The sequence below is a fragment of the Hippopotamus amphibius genome, chromosome 1 (genome assembly GCF_030028045.1).
Source record: "Hippopotamus amphibius kiboko isolate mHipAmp2 chromosome 1, mHipAmp2.hap2, whole genome shotgun sequence".
In the NCBI taxonomy this organism is placed as follows: Eukaryota; Metazoa; Chordata; class Mammalia; order Artiodactyla; family Hippopotamidae; genus Hippopotamus; species Hippopotamus amphibius.
The window spans coordinates 155,628,671-155,647,121 of NC_080186.1; the positions used below are offsets into that span (position 1 = coordinate 155,628,671).

Sequence of the window (18,451 nt, forward strand, 5' to 3'; positions counted from 1 at the left end):
TATCACCCGACAAATACTTTTTATTTGGATTGTACGTTCCAGTGATGTACTAAGTGTAGTGCATGTGTGTACATGCACCAGAAAAGCACTTAAAAACTGTAGCTGATTGATTGCTCAGCCTGAATTGGTGAAAACCTTGAGTTACAGATGACTTAAATTTTCTTCACACTTCTCAAGGACTTAAACAAATTTGAGGTGAATAAAGTATCGCTTAGATAGTTAGACAGATCATGAAAGGAGCCTGATAGGCATTATTTTCATTTAATATTTAAATGCATTGTCAATATTCATTCATTTAACATACTTACTGAGTACCTCCGATGCTCCAGGAAATGTAGCAGAATGAAACAGACAGAATCCCTACCCTCACAGAGCTTGCATTCTATTAGGAGAGACAAAATATATTAAATGCCAGTGCACATAAACTGGGAGAGAGGGACAGATGGACAAAAGAAAGGCTGCCTCATTGCTGACAGGCCACAGGGATTAGAACCAGGGATGAAGATGGCTGAGGGCCTGGGCTTCTTGCAGTGAGGGTCTTGACAGAGTCGTACAAAGTCGTGGGGGTCCCAACCTACGTTTGCCAATGATGGGGTAAAGCTTGAACTCATGAGCCCTTGGTATGTATAGAAGCTGTGCTCTTAAGTGTTTGAAATGGATTCATTCTCTTAAGGACTTGGGCTATATACACAAGCTAGAGTAGGACTAGTCATCATTAAGAGCCCTTCCACTAACTTTCGTGTAAGTAATGCTCGATAAAAAAATACTTAGTGTGATAACTAGAAAAAAGAAAGAGGCTTCCAGCTTCACGGTTCCGTGATGCTATATAGATTCTACCCTGGTATTTTCTTATAGCTCCTAAAATAAGGTCTTGTACATGGTACAAGGCAGAATTGCATCATGATTAAGAACACAGACTTTGAAGTCAGACAAACCCAAGTTCAAGATTCAGCTCTACCTCGGTTGAGCTACTCTATCTTGCTGTGTTTTCCTTGGACAGGTTGCAAAACCTCTCTGTGCCTTAGTTTTCCACCTCTATAAAATAAGGAATCACAGTTCCCACTTCATAGGATTGTTGTAAGGATTAAATGAGATAAAATATGGAAAGCATAGGGCCTGGAACATAGTACGCTTCCCATAAACAGTAATTATTACCACCATTAACTGTTGTTGCTGAATGAATGACAGGAATTCATGGAGTTGATGTTAAGGCTTGGGTAAGCATAGACGTGTAATGAACTGCAAAGTGCTGTGCTGATGGGTATGTCATCTATATCCTGGCCTCTGCGTTCTACATAAATAATTAGTGATGGGTTGATTAAAAGTTGTCTTCTTTCATTTCACCTCCATCTTCTGGAGCTAGTCATTTTAAGGCTTTACAGTGTTGCTATACTGGCCTTCTGATATGCCAAACATGTGGAGAACAGATTCCTAGGTTTAACCTTGTAAATATTCTTTACCTCATTTAAATAGCCCCCAGTTTCTGCAGTCCTCAGTCCCAAACTCTCAAGAGTCTTTTTTTTAATTGAAGTATAGTTAATTTACAATGTTGTGTTAGTTTCAGGTATGCAGCAAAGTGATTCAATTATACATAGATTTTATTTTTCATATTCTTTTCCATCATAGTTTATTACAGGATATTGAATATAGTTCCCTGTGCTATACAGTAGGTCCTTGTTGTTTATCTATTTCATATATAGTAGTTTGTATCTGCTAATCCCAAACTCCTAATTTATCCCTCCCCCCTAAGAGTCTTAGTAAATGAAATATGATTGGCTAATACAGAATCAATGCATGCTTTTCATGATAAAAATAGCAACTGACATTTACTGAGGATCTACTATGTGCCAAGCAACATGCATGCCCATTCTGCAGCTGGGAAAATGGAATCTCAGAGTAGTATAAATACAATGTGAACAGCTGGTAAATGACAGAGGTAGGAATTGACTGCCTCCAGAGCACAGTTTCCAGAGCCCTTCCCACTCACTGCCTCAACTGTCTTTGCAGATGCGTTGGGTAGGGGGCAACCAAGCCTCAGGGCCCCCATTCCTCTCTCTCTGGGGGTGTTTGTATGGGGCATGCCTGGAGTCTCTAAGTCCCCAGTGCTAATGAGATTACCTTGAATAGAAACTAAGGTGAAAATCTAGTTCACAACTCTGAAGACAGCAATCAGAGTCCTGGGGCCTTCCCAGGATTAGTGCTCCATCAAAGTCCAAGAGATAAAGGCACAGGCTGAGACACTGAGTCAGAGACTGTATTGAGTTCACGTTTTTCTGTTTCAATGGGCTTTTTAATTCTCAAGTTGAATTGTGATTGATCAGTTTTTTTGTTCTTTTAAATGGTTCTGTGAAAATTAGTATTTTGGTTTGGCTCATGGTTTAATTCAACAAGGTTTGAAAGACAACTCCGATTATATTAGATTTCCTACAAGGTATTTGGGTTTTTTTAATTTTTTATTTCATAGGGGGGGTATAGTTGATTAACAATGTTGTGTTAGTTTCAGATGTACAGCAAAGTAATTCAGTTATACATATACGTGTCTCTTCTTTTTCAAATTCTTTTCCCATTTAGGTTATTACAGAATATTGAGAGAGTTCCCTGTGCTATACAGTAGGTCCTTGTTGGTTATCCATTTTAAATATGGTAGTGTGTACATGTGGATCCCAAACTCTCAATATCCCTCCCCCCTTTCCCCTTTGGTTTTCCCCTTTGGTAACTATAAGTTTGTTTTGAAAGTCTATAAGTCTGTTTCTGTTTCATAAATAAGTTCATTTGTGTCTTTTTTAAGATTCCACATGTAAGCAATATCATATGATATTTGCTTTTCTCTGTCTGACTTACTTAGTATGATACTCTCCAGGTCCATCCATGTTGCTACAGATGGCATTATCTCATTCTTTTTATTTATTTACTTATTTTATCTTTATTGGAGTATAATTGCTTTACAGTATTGTGTCAGTTTCTGCTGTACAACAAAGTGAATCAACCACATGTATATGTATATCCCTACATCTCTTCCCTCTTGAGCCTCCCTCCCAACCTCCGTATCCCACCCCTTTAGGTCTTTACAAAGCCTCAAGCTGATCTCCCTGTGCTCTATAGTAGCTTCCCACTAGCCATCTATTTTACATTTGGTAGTGTGTATATGTCAATGCTACTCTCTCATTATGTCCCAGCTTCCCCTCCCCCCGGTGTCCTCAAGTCCATTCTCTAAGTCTGCATCTCTATTCCTACCCTGCCACTAGGTTTATCAGAACCATTTTTCTAGAGTCCATATATGGCTGATTAACATTCCATTATATATATGTACCGTCTTTATCCGTTCATCTATTGATGGATATTTAGGTTGCTTCCATGTCTTGGCTATTGTAAACAGCACTTTTTTTGTGTCTTTGTCTGGTTTTGGTGTCAGGGTGGTGGTGACCTCACAGAATGAGCTGGGGAGTGTTGCTTCCTCTGCAATTTTTTGGAAGAGTCTGAGAAGGATAGGTGTTAGCTCTTCTCTAAATGTTTGATGTTAGATGCCTGTGAAGCCATCTGGTCCTGGACTTTGGTTTGTTGCAAGTTTTGTAATCACAGGTTCAGTTTCAGTACTTGTGTTCTGAAACACAAGGTCTGTTCATATTTTCCGTTTCTTCCTGGTTCAGTCTTGGGAGATTGTACCTTTCTAATAATTTGTCCATTTCTTCTAGGTTGTCCATTTTATTGGCATATAGTTGCTTGGAGTAGTCTCTTATAATCCTTGGTATTTTTTTGGTGTCTGTAACTTCTCCTTTTTCATTTCTAATTTTATTGATTTGAGTCCTCTCCTTTTTTTTCTTGATGAGTCTGGCTAAAAGTTCATTAATTTTGTTTATCTTTTCAAACAACCAGCTTTTAGTTTCATTGACCTTTCCTATTGTTTTCTTCGTGTCTATTGCATTTATTTCTGCTCTGATCTTTATGATTTCTTCCCATCTACTTTGGGTTTTGTTTGTTCCTCTTTCTCTGCTTCCTTTAGGTATAAGATTAGATTGTTTATTTGGGATTTTTCTTGTTTTCTGAGGTAAGATTGTATTGCTATACACTTCCCTCTTAGAACTGCTTTTGCTGTGTCCCATGGGTTTTGGATCATCATGCTTTCTTTTTCATTTGTTTCTAGGTATTTTTTTATTTCCTCTTTGATTTATTCAGTGATCCATTGGTTATTTAGTAGCACATTGTTTAGTCTCCATGTGTTTGTGTTTTTTACAGTTTTTTTTCTCATAGTTGATAGTTCTAGCCTCATAGCATTGTGGTTGGAAAAGATGCTTGATATGATTTCAATTTACTTAAATTTACTGAGGCTCACTTTGCAGCCCAGCATGTGGTCAATCCTGGAGAATGTTCCATGTGTACTTGTATTCTGCTGCTTTGGGATGGAATGCTCTATAAATATCAATTAAGTCCATCTGGTTTAATGTGTCATTTAAGGCATGTGTTTCCTTATTGATTTTCTGTCTGGATGATCCGTCCATTGCTGAATGTGGGGTATTAAAGTCCCCCCACTATTGTGTTACTGTTGATTTCTCCTTTTATGGCTGTAAGCATTTGCCTCATATTATTGAGGTGCTCCTGTGTTGGGTGCATATATATTGAGTTGCCCAAAGAGTTCATTCAGGTTTTTTCATAAGATCTTATGGGAAGTTATGGACACCACAAATACTCTACCCAGCAAGGCTCTCATTTCAGATTTGACAGAGAAATCAAAAGCTAAGAGAATTCAGCACCACCAGACCAAGAGTGGAGTTTCTGTTTCCCCCAGTCTTGTGGAATTCCTGCAATCAAACCCCGCTGGCCCTCAAAGCCAGATTCTTTGGGGGCTCCTCCTCCTGTTGCCAGGCCCCCAGGCTGGGGAGCCTGATGTGCGGCTCAGAACTTTCACTCCTGTGGCAGAACTTCTACAGTTTAATTATTTTCCAGTTTGTGGGTCACCCACCCAGCAGGTATAGGGTTTGATCTTACCGCAGTTGTGCTCCTCCTACTGTCTTATTGTGGCTTCTTCTTTGTCTTTTGATGTAGAATATCTTTTTTGGTAGAGTCCAGCATTTTTTTGTTGATGGCTGTTCTGTAGTTAGTTGTGATCTTGGTGTTTTTGTAAGAAGAGATGAGCTAATGTCCTTCTACTCCACCATCTTGTCTCCACCTCTAGATTTTCTACATAGAATTTGATAACAGCTCTGTGAGTGTATTGAATGGGCAGGAAAGAAGAAGCCTTCGAGGATGAGTTACTCAGTAACCTGCAGGCTGGTGTTTGGTTTAGCCTGAAATTGTAGTAGAAACACATTAAGTGGAACCATACTCAACTGCCAATATTGTAGGACTAGCTCAACAACATCATACAAGCTAAGCAACCAGAAAGCAAAGATCTCATTAATTTATCTGGCTTTGGTTCCAATCAAGCAACAAATATTTATTAAACATTTATGTGCAAGAGTCTCAGTACAAAGATAAGAAAAAACAAAATCCTGCCCTCAAGAAGCTCACATCCTAGTTGAGATAAGCCATGGATTGTTAAATACTAATGGGAGAAGTGATGCTTTCACTGGGAGGGTACCCAAGCAAATGCGAAGTGAATGGGCCAGACCAAGTGTGATGAGGCTTCAGAGAAAAGAAAAGAAAAGATCATTTGGGGCTAAAATAATATGTAAAAGATGAGGCATATGAATCAAGCAGAATATGACACAAGGAAAGAGGAATGATAAGGCAGGGCATAAAAATGAGAAACATCAGGATGTATTCTGTACATCCAATTTGAACCAGAGAAGTTCAAAAACAAGGTTAGCAAGATAAATTAAGCTTACAATAAGCTTCAGTGTCTCTTATTCCTGTAAGTGGAAATCAGCTGAATCTATTGAAAGAGATGATAAGCAGCTGCATACCAGACCAAATGGAAAATATACACAAAAGACACTGTAGCCAGAGTTTACCTGTGAGACTGAGGCACAGAAAAGTTAAGTAACTTGCCCAAGGTCACACAGCTAGTCAATGCTAGTCTGACCTTAAGCCCAAGGCAGTCTGGCAGCAAAGTCCCACGGTTACAAACACCATGACCCAAAAGATGTGACAACATAGGTCCACACCACAACTTGTACATGAATTTCATAGCAGCATTATTTATAATAGCCAAAAAGTAGAAACAACACAGATAGCCATCAACTGATGAATGGATAAACAAAATGTAGTCTACCCATACAGTGGAATATTATTCATCCATAAAAAGGAATGAATCATCAACCTTGAAAACATTACACTAAAGGAAGGAAGCCAGTCATACACACACACACACAAAACATAGTGTATGATTCCATTTATGTGAAATTTCTAGAAGAGGCAGTTTCATAAAGCAAGAAAGTACACTAATGGTTGCCTAGGGCTGCAGGAATGGGGAGTAACTTTCAATGGTATGGAATTGGGGGGTGGTTTGCAGGATGAGGTGATGAAAATGTCCTAAATTTAGACTTTGTTTGGGGTTGTGTGATTATACTCAAACAAACACACCACCAACCTATAAAACTGAGGTGAGTAATTTTATGGTATGTGAATTATGTCTCGTATAAACAAGAGTTTTAAACATCTAAGATGACTACAGGTTACGGTATGTGCAGTGATACTCAGCGACCACGGGGAAAAGTGAAACAGAGTTAGATACATAGACCTGGAGCTTGTGAATGGTCAGTGCCAGATCTGTGGATGGGACAAGTCCCATGGGAATCCTTCCATGAGAAACAAAGTATGGAAACCAGTGACCGCTTGTTCTGCCAGGGAGCTGACGGTTTCTATTAGCAACTTACATTCTACAGATTCCAGCCCTGCTCCAAGTTAGACTGTTGACTTCCTAGCTGACCCAGACATGTTAGCATCCGTTGATAAGGATGTACTAAATCTGTTTTGTTTTGCTTTTGTTCCTCAGTTTTTGAAGAGCCGGAGGATCCAAGCAACAGGTCGTTTTTCTCTGAAATTATCTCTTCGATTTCGGATGTGAAGTTCAGCCACAGTGGGAGGTATATCATGACCAGAGACTACCTGACTGTCAAAGTTTGGGATCTCAACATGGAAAACCGGCCCATCGAGACTTACCAGGTACAGATCATCACCCACCTGTATGTACACGGAGCTCTTCTCTAGGGTTCCAAGCCAGCCTCTGCCTGCAAAGGCTTATGAGGCGGAAGAATAAAAGATACACGTTGAGCCAGTTAAACAGCCTGAAATAGCATTCAGACAGCTCAAGGCAAGTCTGGATAGACCTAGCCTAGAGGAAGGGTCAGGAGCCGCGCCCTGAGGTCCCAGTGTTTACAGGCTGGGAAGAGGAAATGGATTTGGCAAGACAGATTAGAGAAAGTGCCAGCAAAGTAGGAGGGAAACTGAGAGGAGTCCTGGAAGCCAAGTGGAGAAACTATCTTGAGGAGGAGGAGGAAGTCACCAATTGCCAAATGTTGTTGCTGAATCAAGGAAGGACTGAGAAATGGCCCCTGGATTTAGTAATGTGGAGATTATCGGGCACCTTAAGGAAAGAGGTGTAGGCAAAGTGGTAGGAATGAATGTCTGATTGCAGTGGGTTCAAGAGAGACTGTAAATAGAGGATGGGAAGATAGTGAAATTTTGAGAGATTTTGTCCTGAAGGGGAACAGAGAAATGGTAGTAGCTGGAATGGGATGCAGGATTGCAGAAGCTTGTTTTATGCTGATAGGACTAAGCCAGTAGAGAGGGAGATAACTGAAGCAGTCACCTTCTCAAGGGAATAGATTCCATTGCAGAACTGGACTTAGATGAGATGGACAATTCATCCAGCAGAGGAAAGAGAAAAAAGTAAGTAGCTACAGATGCAGTAGGTTTGTCAATTTTGTGATGGGCACATATAGATGGTTTCTTCTTACTTGCTTCTGTTTTCCAGTAAAATAACAATCAAGGTCATTAGCTGAGTGAGAAGGGAAAGTGTGAAATACTCATCTAAGAGAGTGAGTTGACTAGGGCTGTGTGGTAGGGGTGCTCAGGGATCCACTTGAGGTTTATACTATTGATTTAAAGTGAGATTAATCCATGTGATTGTGTGTTTCTTCCCAGCCACAATTCACCTGCTTGGTACAGGTAAGGAAAAGCAGAAAGTTAGATTTAACCAGTGATGGGGGTTTGCCAAGAGAGTACGATGGAAGGAGGGAGAAAGGCAAGTTTGTCAAAGGTATACATGAAGGGAGTGATTGGAATGATGGATGGCTGAATCTAAGGTAGGTAAGGAGGGAAGTGAAGAACTGATAGAATCAAGATATTAAAGGGCACAAACTAAAATGATAGGAGGTAGCAGTAGAGTGATGCTCATTAAACAAATACAGGTATAGTCACGACAAGGCTCATAATATGACCAAGAAAGCAAAGGACAAAACCCATTGAAAATGATGGAGCCAAGTCACCAAGAGTCCAGAGTATCTGAATCACTAAGAAGGATGGCAGGGGTGGTGAAGGAAGAGCAAGTAAGGTGCCAGAGTGACTTCTAGGAATGAGGCAGAGGGACTGAGAAGTGTTGGTGACTGTAAGGATGGTGAGCAGGAAGTCATGTCTGATGGCACGACTTTGAAGGAGCTGAGGACTTGAGACAGGAATGATTGTCTGGAGAAGCACGGAGCTCACCCACCTTGAGGGCAGAAGTCCGGCTGCTGCATCAGTTGTCTCAGAGAAGCAGGAAACATTTATTTTATTTTATTTTTTTTTTGGCACACGGGCTTAGTTGCTCTGTGGCATGTGGGATCTTCCTGGAGCAGGGATCGAACCTGTGTCCCCTGCATTGGCAGGCGGATTCGTAACTACTGCGCCACCTAGGAAGCCCAAGCAGGAAACATTTAGAGAGGAGGTTTGAGGACACTGAGGACTTTGGCTGACTGTGATGCTGTAGAAAGGTTTGGGGGGCAGAATTCAAGACTGCAGATGTGGTTGAGGGAGTTTGGTTACCCCTGCGGTTCAAATAGCATCCCCTCTGTGTTTTGGTCTTATTGTCCCCCAAGTCCTGCCCGCTCACAGCCTTCAACTCAGCCCAGGTCTAGAGCCAACAGGAGTGTCCTCTTGCAGCTGCACAGAAAAACAGGTGTTACATCCCTTAGTATGAAAGAAATGGCAGTGGGAACTCGAACCTGACAGAGGTGTGGCCTGCTGGAGAACCCTGGCAAGAGAAAAGTAGATTAGGCAACACACACAGGGGAGAGCAATTAGTACTTTCATTTTAGGGAAAGGCTTAGAAAAAAGCTAGCCAGCTGTGACATAAAATAACCAGCATTTTAAGATCATGGTTCTCAAACTATGTTTAGCTGGTAGTAGACATAGAAATCTTCTTTGTAGAACATTAAGAAAGAGCTCTCATAGCCCATGCAGTGAAAGTAAATAGTATAAAAAATTTAACTTATTTTAGATGGCATATTCTGAAGCAATTTAGTTAAGTTTATATGCCATATCAGATGGTAATATACTATACCAACGATGGCAAACAAACTGATTGAGTGTCTAGAACACTGTTGGAAAAGATTGTAAGGACTGGTCCAGTGGGAAGGAATTCCATCATCAACTACCACGGCCTTCCCTGGGCATGGAGACATACAGGTGATACTCCTATGTGTCTTCATATATCCATCAACTGATCTCAAGCATGTTTCCAGGAATAAGAAGCTGTAGACTTAAGTATGATGAGCTATGTTCACATTTTCCTATAGAACAGGGCGTGACCTGTGGGCCAAATCCAGCCCTCCATCTGTTTCTGTAAAAGCAGTTTTATTGAAACACAGCCACACCTGATCATTTACCTATTGTCTATTGCTGTTTTCATGCCACAACAGCAGAGTTGCATCATCGTGACAGAGACCACATGGCTCACAAAGCCTAAGATATTTATTATCTGACCCTTTACAGGAAAAGTTTGTCCACCCCTGAAACAGAAGAACAAACCAATGGAGTTTAATCTTGCTAGGCCTTAGAGTGGTCTACTAACTACACAACACCAGGCTCCCACAAGTACATGATTTGAGAACCACTGTGTTGGGAGACTCAGCTTAGTGTCAAGAAGGCCATCCCCAAGCTCACAGGAACACAGCAAAGAAACAATATCTGCAACATGAAGAGAGAAGCATCAAATAGCGGAACAAGTTTTAAGTTCTCTCTTACTCTGCTCTCTAGATGTTTCTCATGTCTGTATCTTACCTTTCTCTCCTCCCTGATGGAAAAAGGTCCATCTTCTCTGCCTAAGATTATTTTTACACAGAATATGTATGCAACATACCTTCTAGTATGTATCACTTCCTGCAGATGCCCTCAGAGGTAGTCGGGAGCTTCCCAGAACTTAGATGCTAGGGAGGAGAAAATAATGGCTCAGATTAGGTTCTCCCTTTGAATCCTTCCTGACTTTTGTCTTTTAAGACTTATTTGTAGAGTTCTTGGTGATGTGGCTCCTATGATAATGGGCCCACACTTCCAAAGCACACACATTTTGATACTATGGTGTTTCTGTAAGACGGAATGCCAAAGGGGTCTGGGGCCAGGAATGGTTCACAAAGAAGGGGACAGGTTGAGACCGGCCTTAAAAGGTGCACTGCTACCCAATTTATAACCCTTACTGCGCTGCCCCCTTTAATCCTAATTATTTTCAAGGCAATATTTCATACTCCTCCTACCAAAAAAAATAAATTTGGGGTGATTATAGTAAAATAAAATAATATTCTAGCCCCCCTCTTACAGTTTTATAATTCCTTGATCGTTGTAGAACTCTGAGAAGCCTGCGTCATAGAAACCTGCTTAACCAAGTATTTCCAAAACCTGTTTCTCTCTGCTCAGCACACTCACACGTATGCCCCGCCTTCAAAGTGCTTCATCCTGTCGGTAGGAATGTAAACTGGTACAGCCACTATGGAGAACAGTATGGAGATTCCTTAAAAAAAAAAAAAAACTAGAGCTACCATATGATCTATCAATCCCACTCTTGGGTGTATACCTGGAGAAAACCATAATTCAAACAGATGCATGCACCCCAGTATTCATAGCTGCACTATTTACAATGGCCAAGACATGGAAGCAACCAAATGTCCATCATCTGTCGATGATGAATGGATAAAGAAGGTGCAGTACATATATACAGTGGACTATTACTCAGCCATAAAAAAGAATAAGATAATGCCATTTGAAGCAACATGGATGGACCTAGAGATTATCATACTAAGTGAAGTCAGTCAGTCAAAGACAAATGTCATATGATATCATTTATATGTGGAATCTAAAAAAATGATACAAATGAACATATATAAAACAGAAATAGATCCACAGATATAGAAAACAAATTTATGGTTACCAAATGGGAAATGGTGGGGGGGGGGGTGGAATTTGGAGTCTGGGATTAATATATATATAAGCTAGATAACCAACAAGGACCTACTGTATAGCACAGGGAACTGTACTCAATATTATGTAATAATCTATGAGGGAAATTAGATATATATATATGTATATGTATAACAGAATCACTTTGCTGTACACCTGAAATTAACACAACATTTTAACCCAACTAAACTTAAGGGGGAAAAAAAAAGATGGTGCATCTAAATAAATAAAAGGTCTGGGGGAAAGAATGAAAAAAAAAATTCTCCGTAACAGATAAGAGGAAGCAGAAGGGGGAGATAAGATTGAAAATAGGATCTATTTTGCCTTTTTCCTCAAAAAAGTAGGGGATCTGGAGTATAAGGATAACAAATTTGGCTTCCATTGCCCGTTATACCAATTCCATCTTGGCATCCTTCCTCTTCAGAAGCCCCACGCCTCTTCCTCTTCTCCCTCTATTACACAGAACTTAGAAGCAAGTCAATGATAACGTCAAGAAAAGGCAAGAATCAGGCTTGCTTTTTAGAAAAGAGATGGATTCTTGAGGTCAGAGTCCTCCAACCATCAGAAGAAATGTTCGCCCTCCAATTGATGCCCTTACCACCACCATCACTTTCTTCCAAGGAAATAGTCTGTGCCGATTTGGGAGAAGGGGCATTATGCTCAAGACCAAGGTTAAACAGACTATGACCCAGAGGCCAGTCCTGTCTGCCATCTATCTTTGTAAACAAAGTTTTCCTGGAACACAACTCCCACTCATTTGTTTATGTATTATGGCTGCTTTTGTGTTACAAGGGTAGAGTTCGGTAGTTGCTATATGGCCCACAGAGTATAATTATTTACTATCTGCCCCTGTACGGAAAATGTTTGTCAGGACCTGGAATCAGCTCTCTCTTTGTCCCAGGACTCTCTTCTCTGCTCAAGGATTCTTAATGGTAACTAAGAGATGGTCAACAGGCAGAAATGGCCCTACAAACAAAATGGCCTTCCAGATCAGGTCTGAGCCACTTCCAGAATGTCCAAAACGTGGCAGGAGAGGAAGGGAAGGACAATGAGTTAATTTACAGCAGTGTTCCTAAGCTCAGGACACAAGCCTCGCCCTCACATCCCCTTTCCCCATCTAACAAAGCCAAAAGCCCAGCTACAGATGGAGTCTCTTGTCACTATAGCACCAAAGCAAGGGACCCTGACAAGGCCCAAAACTGAGAACAAGAGAGTAAAGGTGGAGGAAATTAATTTGCAGACTTAGAAATCCTGACACTGTCCAAATAACTCAGAGAGCTTTTCAAATACCCAAAACATCTAATGGAACAAGGAATGAACCTGACCTCATTCCTCTGCCCAGCGCTAAGCACACAGCTGAGCCTCTGAGCTCAGCATCGGATAGAACTTTGGGGTCCAGGGAGGAGAGGGGCCCAAGCTGCAGGAAAAGGGAGTGTGAACCATCACTCTCCATCTGAACAAAGTCAAACAGTGCTTTTCATACCATCCCTCTGCCTTCACCCAATTTTAGCTCCCTCCTGGCCTCACTTCAGTTCATTATCACAGCTCCTGTCTAGGCCTGAGACCCACGTAAGGTGAGGCCAGTGAGGCAGAGCCAGTGGGAGGCAGGTTGCTGGAGAAGGCAAGCGTGTGTGCTCCAGTATCCAGATCCTGGGTTCACTTCCGATTCTGTCATTTCCTTTCCTGTGTGATCATGGACAAATGATGTCACACCCTGTGCTTTATGCGCCAGTAGAGTGAAGAGAATGACAACACCTACACCCTAAGGTGATGTTCGAGATGAAATAAGATTTGACGGGTAAAGCGCCTGGCTAATGATAACACGGCATCTTAGGTATGCCTATTATAATTACCGCTCCCTATGACGGAGCTCAGGGAGACTTGAAAATTGCACCCAGATGACTACCTCCGAGCCTTAATCATCTGCCTATTTGCCACCTTCACTTGAGCTGCTGGATGCAGCTGGAGAAAAGCACCCGACCATGCTGACCAGATGCCTTTAAAAGTCACATCCAACACCTTCAAGCACCCCTCAGTGCCTTCCAGAAGCCCTGCACTGTTTCCCAACCACCCCTCCCCCTTCCTCACTCTCAGCTGATAACCCTGCTTCTTATGTCACTGAAAAATAGAAACAGGAGAGACCTGCTGCCTTCTTCAGGCTTGCTCAGTGCATATCACATCCAAGTCTACCGGATGAGCTCCGTTTGCATAGGCATCTCCAAATTCTCGAACCCAAAAATGAACATGGCAACTCCATCTTTCCACTGGCTCAAGAGAAAGATGCAGGAGCCGTTTTTTGGTTTTTTTTTTTAATCATTTTTTTAAGCTCTTTATTAGCGTATAATTGCTTTACACCGTTGGGCCAGTTTCTGCTCTACAACACAGTGAATCAGCTGTATTTACATATATATCCCCATATCCCCTCCCTTCCGTGGCTCCTTCCCACTCTCCCTGTTCCACCCCTCTAGGTCATTAGCAGTCATCGAGTTGATCTCCTTGTGTTACGCAGCAGCTTCCCACTAGCTATCTTTGACTCCTGTGTTCCCCTCCACACTTCACAGTGGATCCACTCCCAAATCCTGTCAGCTCTCCTTCCAAACATGTCGAGAATCTCCTGGTCCACGCCATCATCGATCGCCCACGTTATAGCTGGCCTCCCTGCCTTTGGCCCTGTAGGCTTACAGTCTGTCATGACACGGCAGGCTCAGCATCCTTTCTGTGAAGTCTCTTCACATCACTCAGAGTAAGGGGCCTATGGGAAGTGGTCGGCACACACTGAGGCCCCTACTCTCTGCACACTGCCACTCCTCCACCCCACTGCCTCCAGGACTCCTGCCTCTGAGCCTTTACATCTGCTGTTCCCCATGCTCGGAAAGCCTTTCCCCCAGATACCACTGAGGTGCATTCATTTCCTTCAGGCTTCTGCTCCAGTGCCACCTGCTCAGGTAAACCCTTGACTACTCACCCTGTATAAAATAACACCCCCAGATCTCCCACTTCCTTTTTCCATGTTTTTGTTGTTGTTGTTCTATAATTTTATCACCATCTACAATATCTTATATGTTTACTTGGTTTTACAGGCTCTTTCCCAACCACACGGCAGGCATTCAATAAATATTTGTCGAATAAAAGGCTGAATGAATGGTGTCCTCTAAATCAGCTTAGAAAAGGGGAATCTCCCACTCATTGGGCCTTGTTCTATGCCGCCGTCTATATCAGCAAGCTTGTTTAATCCACACTCGCCATTGTAAGCAGCTCACCCACCCATCTTACTGGCCCAAGGCTGGAAAGGGCCACACCTGGGTTCAGACCTGAGACCATCTGATTCAAGCCACATCTACACTGAAAGAATCAACAGCTCACATCCAAAGAGGAGCTTCACACAGAGGAATCATTTTTTAAAATAATAATACCCTCTTAATGTGTTTCCTCCCCCACTCCAACCAGGTTCACGACTACCTCCGCAGCAAGCTGTGCTCCCTCTACGAAAATGACTGCATTTTTGATAAATTTGAATGTGTGTGGAATGGGTCAGACAGGTAAGAAAGGGTTTCGTGGCTGGGGACTTACCGAAGGTGGGCCCTCTCCTTGCCAAGGCCCTGGGCCACGTATCCTAAGTGGGGTGCAACCAAAGGGAGATCAGAACTGGCCCCGAGGCCTGGCAGAGATGGCCTGTGTGGACCACTGGGTGACCCTTGAGGTCAGGCCTGGAAAGGAGGGAGGGGTGTGTGAGATCCTTGACCCCTCTTTCAGGACTGGCTCAGGTGGCCACTTAACCTCAGGAAAACCCTACCTTGTACACACAAGACACTCCCAGAGCTGGGTCAACACGCCTAAAAGGAAGCCCCACCGGCAAATTTCCAGTGTGAATAGTTCAGATGACTGCAGAGTGTGCTTTCTAGATGGAAAATTATCCCTTGAAGCTGCCAGTACAGACCTGGCCAAACACCCTGGTGGTTCCTTAACTGAATTCCACTCGGCCTCATTTATCACATGCCCTCAAAGTGATTTATGACTGTTTTAAGGCCTTTGATTTCAACAATACTTCCTATTACCTCCCCATAGTTTCTTTTTGGTTTGACAAATACAGATGATTCTCTGATTTCCAGGAGAAGCAAGCACAGGCTACCAGGGGCTCTTCCTCGAGGAAGGCGGCACCAGCAGTAGCGCTTGGAAGCAGGGAAATTCTATCGCGGCAAAGCGCTCAGGAATCGAGCTTTTAGTGAGCACAGGCTCTCCCTCTCTGATCCTTGCTGGGCTTTTTTTTTTTTTTTTTTTGCCAGTGATCCAAAATCAGCCTTCCACGTAGCAGGCCTTCAAGGAACCGCCACGTGGCTGAGGACCCGTGCCACACCGCCCAGTTGGTAGAGGGCCAAGCGCAAAGCAACTATGACATGATCGAAGGCCCTCAAGGGGAAGAGAAGCTAGCCTAGCCCTATTACTTTATTTTCATTTACATCTGTCCTTCATTCATTTATTCATTATTTATTATGAATAGTTTTTTTTTATATATTTGTGGTTGCTGTTGTTCATTTCCCTCCTATCTTAACCAAGATTCAAAACCTGTGCTCACTAGGCACTTTCACGCACATCATGTTTTTCAATCCCCACCACAATCCGTCAAGGTGGTTTTCAGCGTCCCCGTTTTCCCGCTGAGGAAACTGAGGCTCAGCCACATGAGGTAATCTGGCCAAGCTCACGAACTGGTGAGCAGCAGAGACGAGAGGAAGAGTGTCAATCCTAAAATCAGCATTCTTTCCACCGCATTACAGTTTCTCTCCGTACTTGAGAACATGTTATTCTCGGTCCAGAAAAGGTTGAGGTTTTTTTTTTCCCAAAAAAGACTTTCTCTTACTGTTTAAAAACAAGTCAGGTCACGGTGAGGGAAGCAAAGGACAGTGTGTGGGAAGCCGTGAGGCCAAGGGGCTGCACGCTTGTGCCCTGGAGTCTGGCACATGTGGGCTGGAGGCCTTTCTCGGCCACTTACCAGCTGCGCGACAGTGTAGAAGTCACTCACTTTTCCTCCTGTATAAATCCCTCACATGGGATGATAGAAGAGGAAATGAGGTCTGGGGTAAAGCACTCAGTACCCTGCCTGTGGAGGTAATAACAGCTCACTACATAGACACATACATTTTACAGCATCAGTTTCCTGGGCCGGCATGACAAAATCTAACCCTTGGTTGATTTCCTGGACAACTAACAAAGGACCCAAAACCTCAGCCCTCTGGCTGCAGCCCAGTCTTGTTTCCTTCACCTTTCCCTCACCCAAGAGGAGGTGCTGTGTTCTCCCATCCTGAGCAGCCAGCCAGAGCCTCACCCACAGGCGAGACCCAGCCTGCCTCCCCAGGGGGCAGCCGCTGTGGGGTGCTACTTGAGGGGTGTGATCCTCCCTTCAGCCTGTCACCTTGCCCAAACTGTCACCATTAAAAAGGCAGCGCATTGCTTCCGGAAGGCTTTTGGCATTCACTGCTCTCTTAATCAATTGTAGGCATGCCTGAGAACGGATAACTCTTGCAGAAAGATGGAAACCATCTGTCAGTCCCCTACAAAGGCTCATTTTACATCCTTTCAAAATTCTAATTTTTGTTTACTCCCTTCCCGAGTGAAACCATGATGGTGTCCATTTTTTAGATAAGTTTTCGGAAAAGGCGGCATTTAGATCTAGTTCTTAGCAGGGGGAGGACACACACGGGTGCGTGTGCTGTACTGTCAGCATCCCTCCCGCGGTGAGGATGCGAGAAAGCCTCCGCCTTAGGGCAACACAGAATGCCTCCTACCACAGCCGTGCTTTAAATGGACACAGTATGATGACGGTTGTTTTCAGTGTTCCTACGCTCATCACTTCACTCCAGCCTCAGAGTCCTGATGTCAGGGAGGTGGGCTGGGATCATTAAAACCACTGGACTCATTTATGGAGCCCAAGAACCAATGGAATCTATTGATAAACAACAATCACAATCCTGCACCCAGCCCAAGAGCTTGTTGCTCTTAGTGATTCCAAAAAACCTCAACAGTCACGCTACAAAGCCTGTTGCAGTTTTGGATCTCTTGTTTGTTTGTTTCTTGTACGGTGCCATCAGCTGGCCACAGCGTGGTATCGTTTGCTCTAGACCGCCTTTGTCTATAGCACTCGGTCACTCCCTGTTTCCTCTCTGCCTTGCAGTGTCATCATGACGGGCTCCTACAACAACTTCTTCAGGATGTTTGACCGAAACACCAAGCGCGATGTTACCCTTGAGGCCTCGAGGGAAAACAGCAAACCCCGGGCCATCCTAAAACCGCGCAAAGTGTGCGTAGGGGGCAAGCGGAGAAAAGACGAGATCAGTGTCGACAGTCTGGACTTTAGCAAAAAGATCTTGCATACAGCTTGGCATCCTTCAGAAAATATTATAGCAGTGGCGGCTACAAATAACCTATATATATTCCAGGACAAGGTTAACTAGGAGGACAAGTTACTACTTAATAATCTCACATACTGAATACTAGTCAAACACGTTTTTAAATGTTTCTTTGGGTGTTCATTTGATGCATCGACTTTACTTTCCCTCTGCAGGAAACAATTGGAATAGAAGTCCATGGAGTCCAACCTTCCCAGATCCCCAGTTCTAAGAAACTTTTGTCAAACTCAATAGGTTCTGGGACACTTCTGTTTAGAATTGAGAGCTGCCAGCTAACAGTAATTCTTCCATAGTTGACTTGACTTTCTGATGCTTTTATTGCCCCGTTTTCTCTGGTGGGTCCAGTGTTTTGTTTCTAGGTGTCTGCTGAGATAAAATGAGGTTGTCTGTAGTATTTAAAGAGAAAAGAGATAAGTTTTTTTTAATTAAGCAATTCCATTTGATTGAAAAAAATTCAACGAAAAATAAACACCGTTTACTCTACTCTTAGAGAAATTCTCCTTGTTTTGTGAAACATCAGAACCAGCCAGCATCTCCTACCCCTTCAGCACTTTTTTCCCCCCATTTTCCATTTTCTTTTTCACAATTTCATTTGCGCCAGAGATTTATTTCATGAGGCTGCAAAGAGTCGCAGCATGGGGAAGGGAAAAGGGCCACATCAACACTGCTATATTCTTTTCTTG

General features: G+C 42.9%; 1 protein-coding gene across 4 annotated transcripts in view; it reads left to right on the forward strand.

Annotated features, from left to right (window-relative positions):
* The window catches only part of PPP2R2B (protein phosphatase 2 regulatory subunit Bbeta), a 470,158-nt gene extending 451,907 nt beyond the window's left edge, over positions 1-18,251 (forward strand). For all 4 annotated transcript variants that reach the window (XM_057731856.1, XM_057731847.1, XM_057731870.1 and 1 more), the window contains exons 8-10: positions 6,932-7,101; positions 14,815-14,906; positions 17,534-18,251. In XM_057731856.1, coding sequence (XP_057587839.1) covers positions 6,932-7,101; positions 14,815-14,906; positions 17,534-17,813 — 542 coding nt within the window. In that variant the 3' untranslated portion in view covers positions 17,814-18,251. The remainder of the gene's footprint in view (positions 1-6,931; positions 7,102-14,814; positions 14,907-17,533) is intronic.
* Positions 18,252-18,451: the final 200 nt, after the last annotated feature.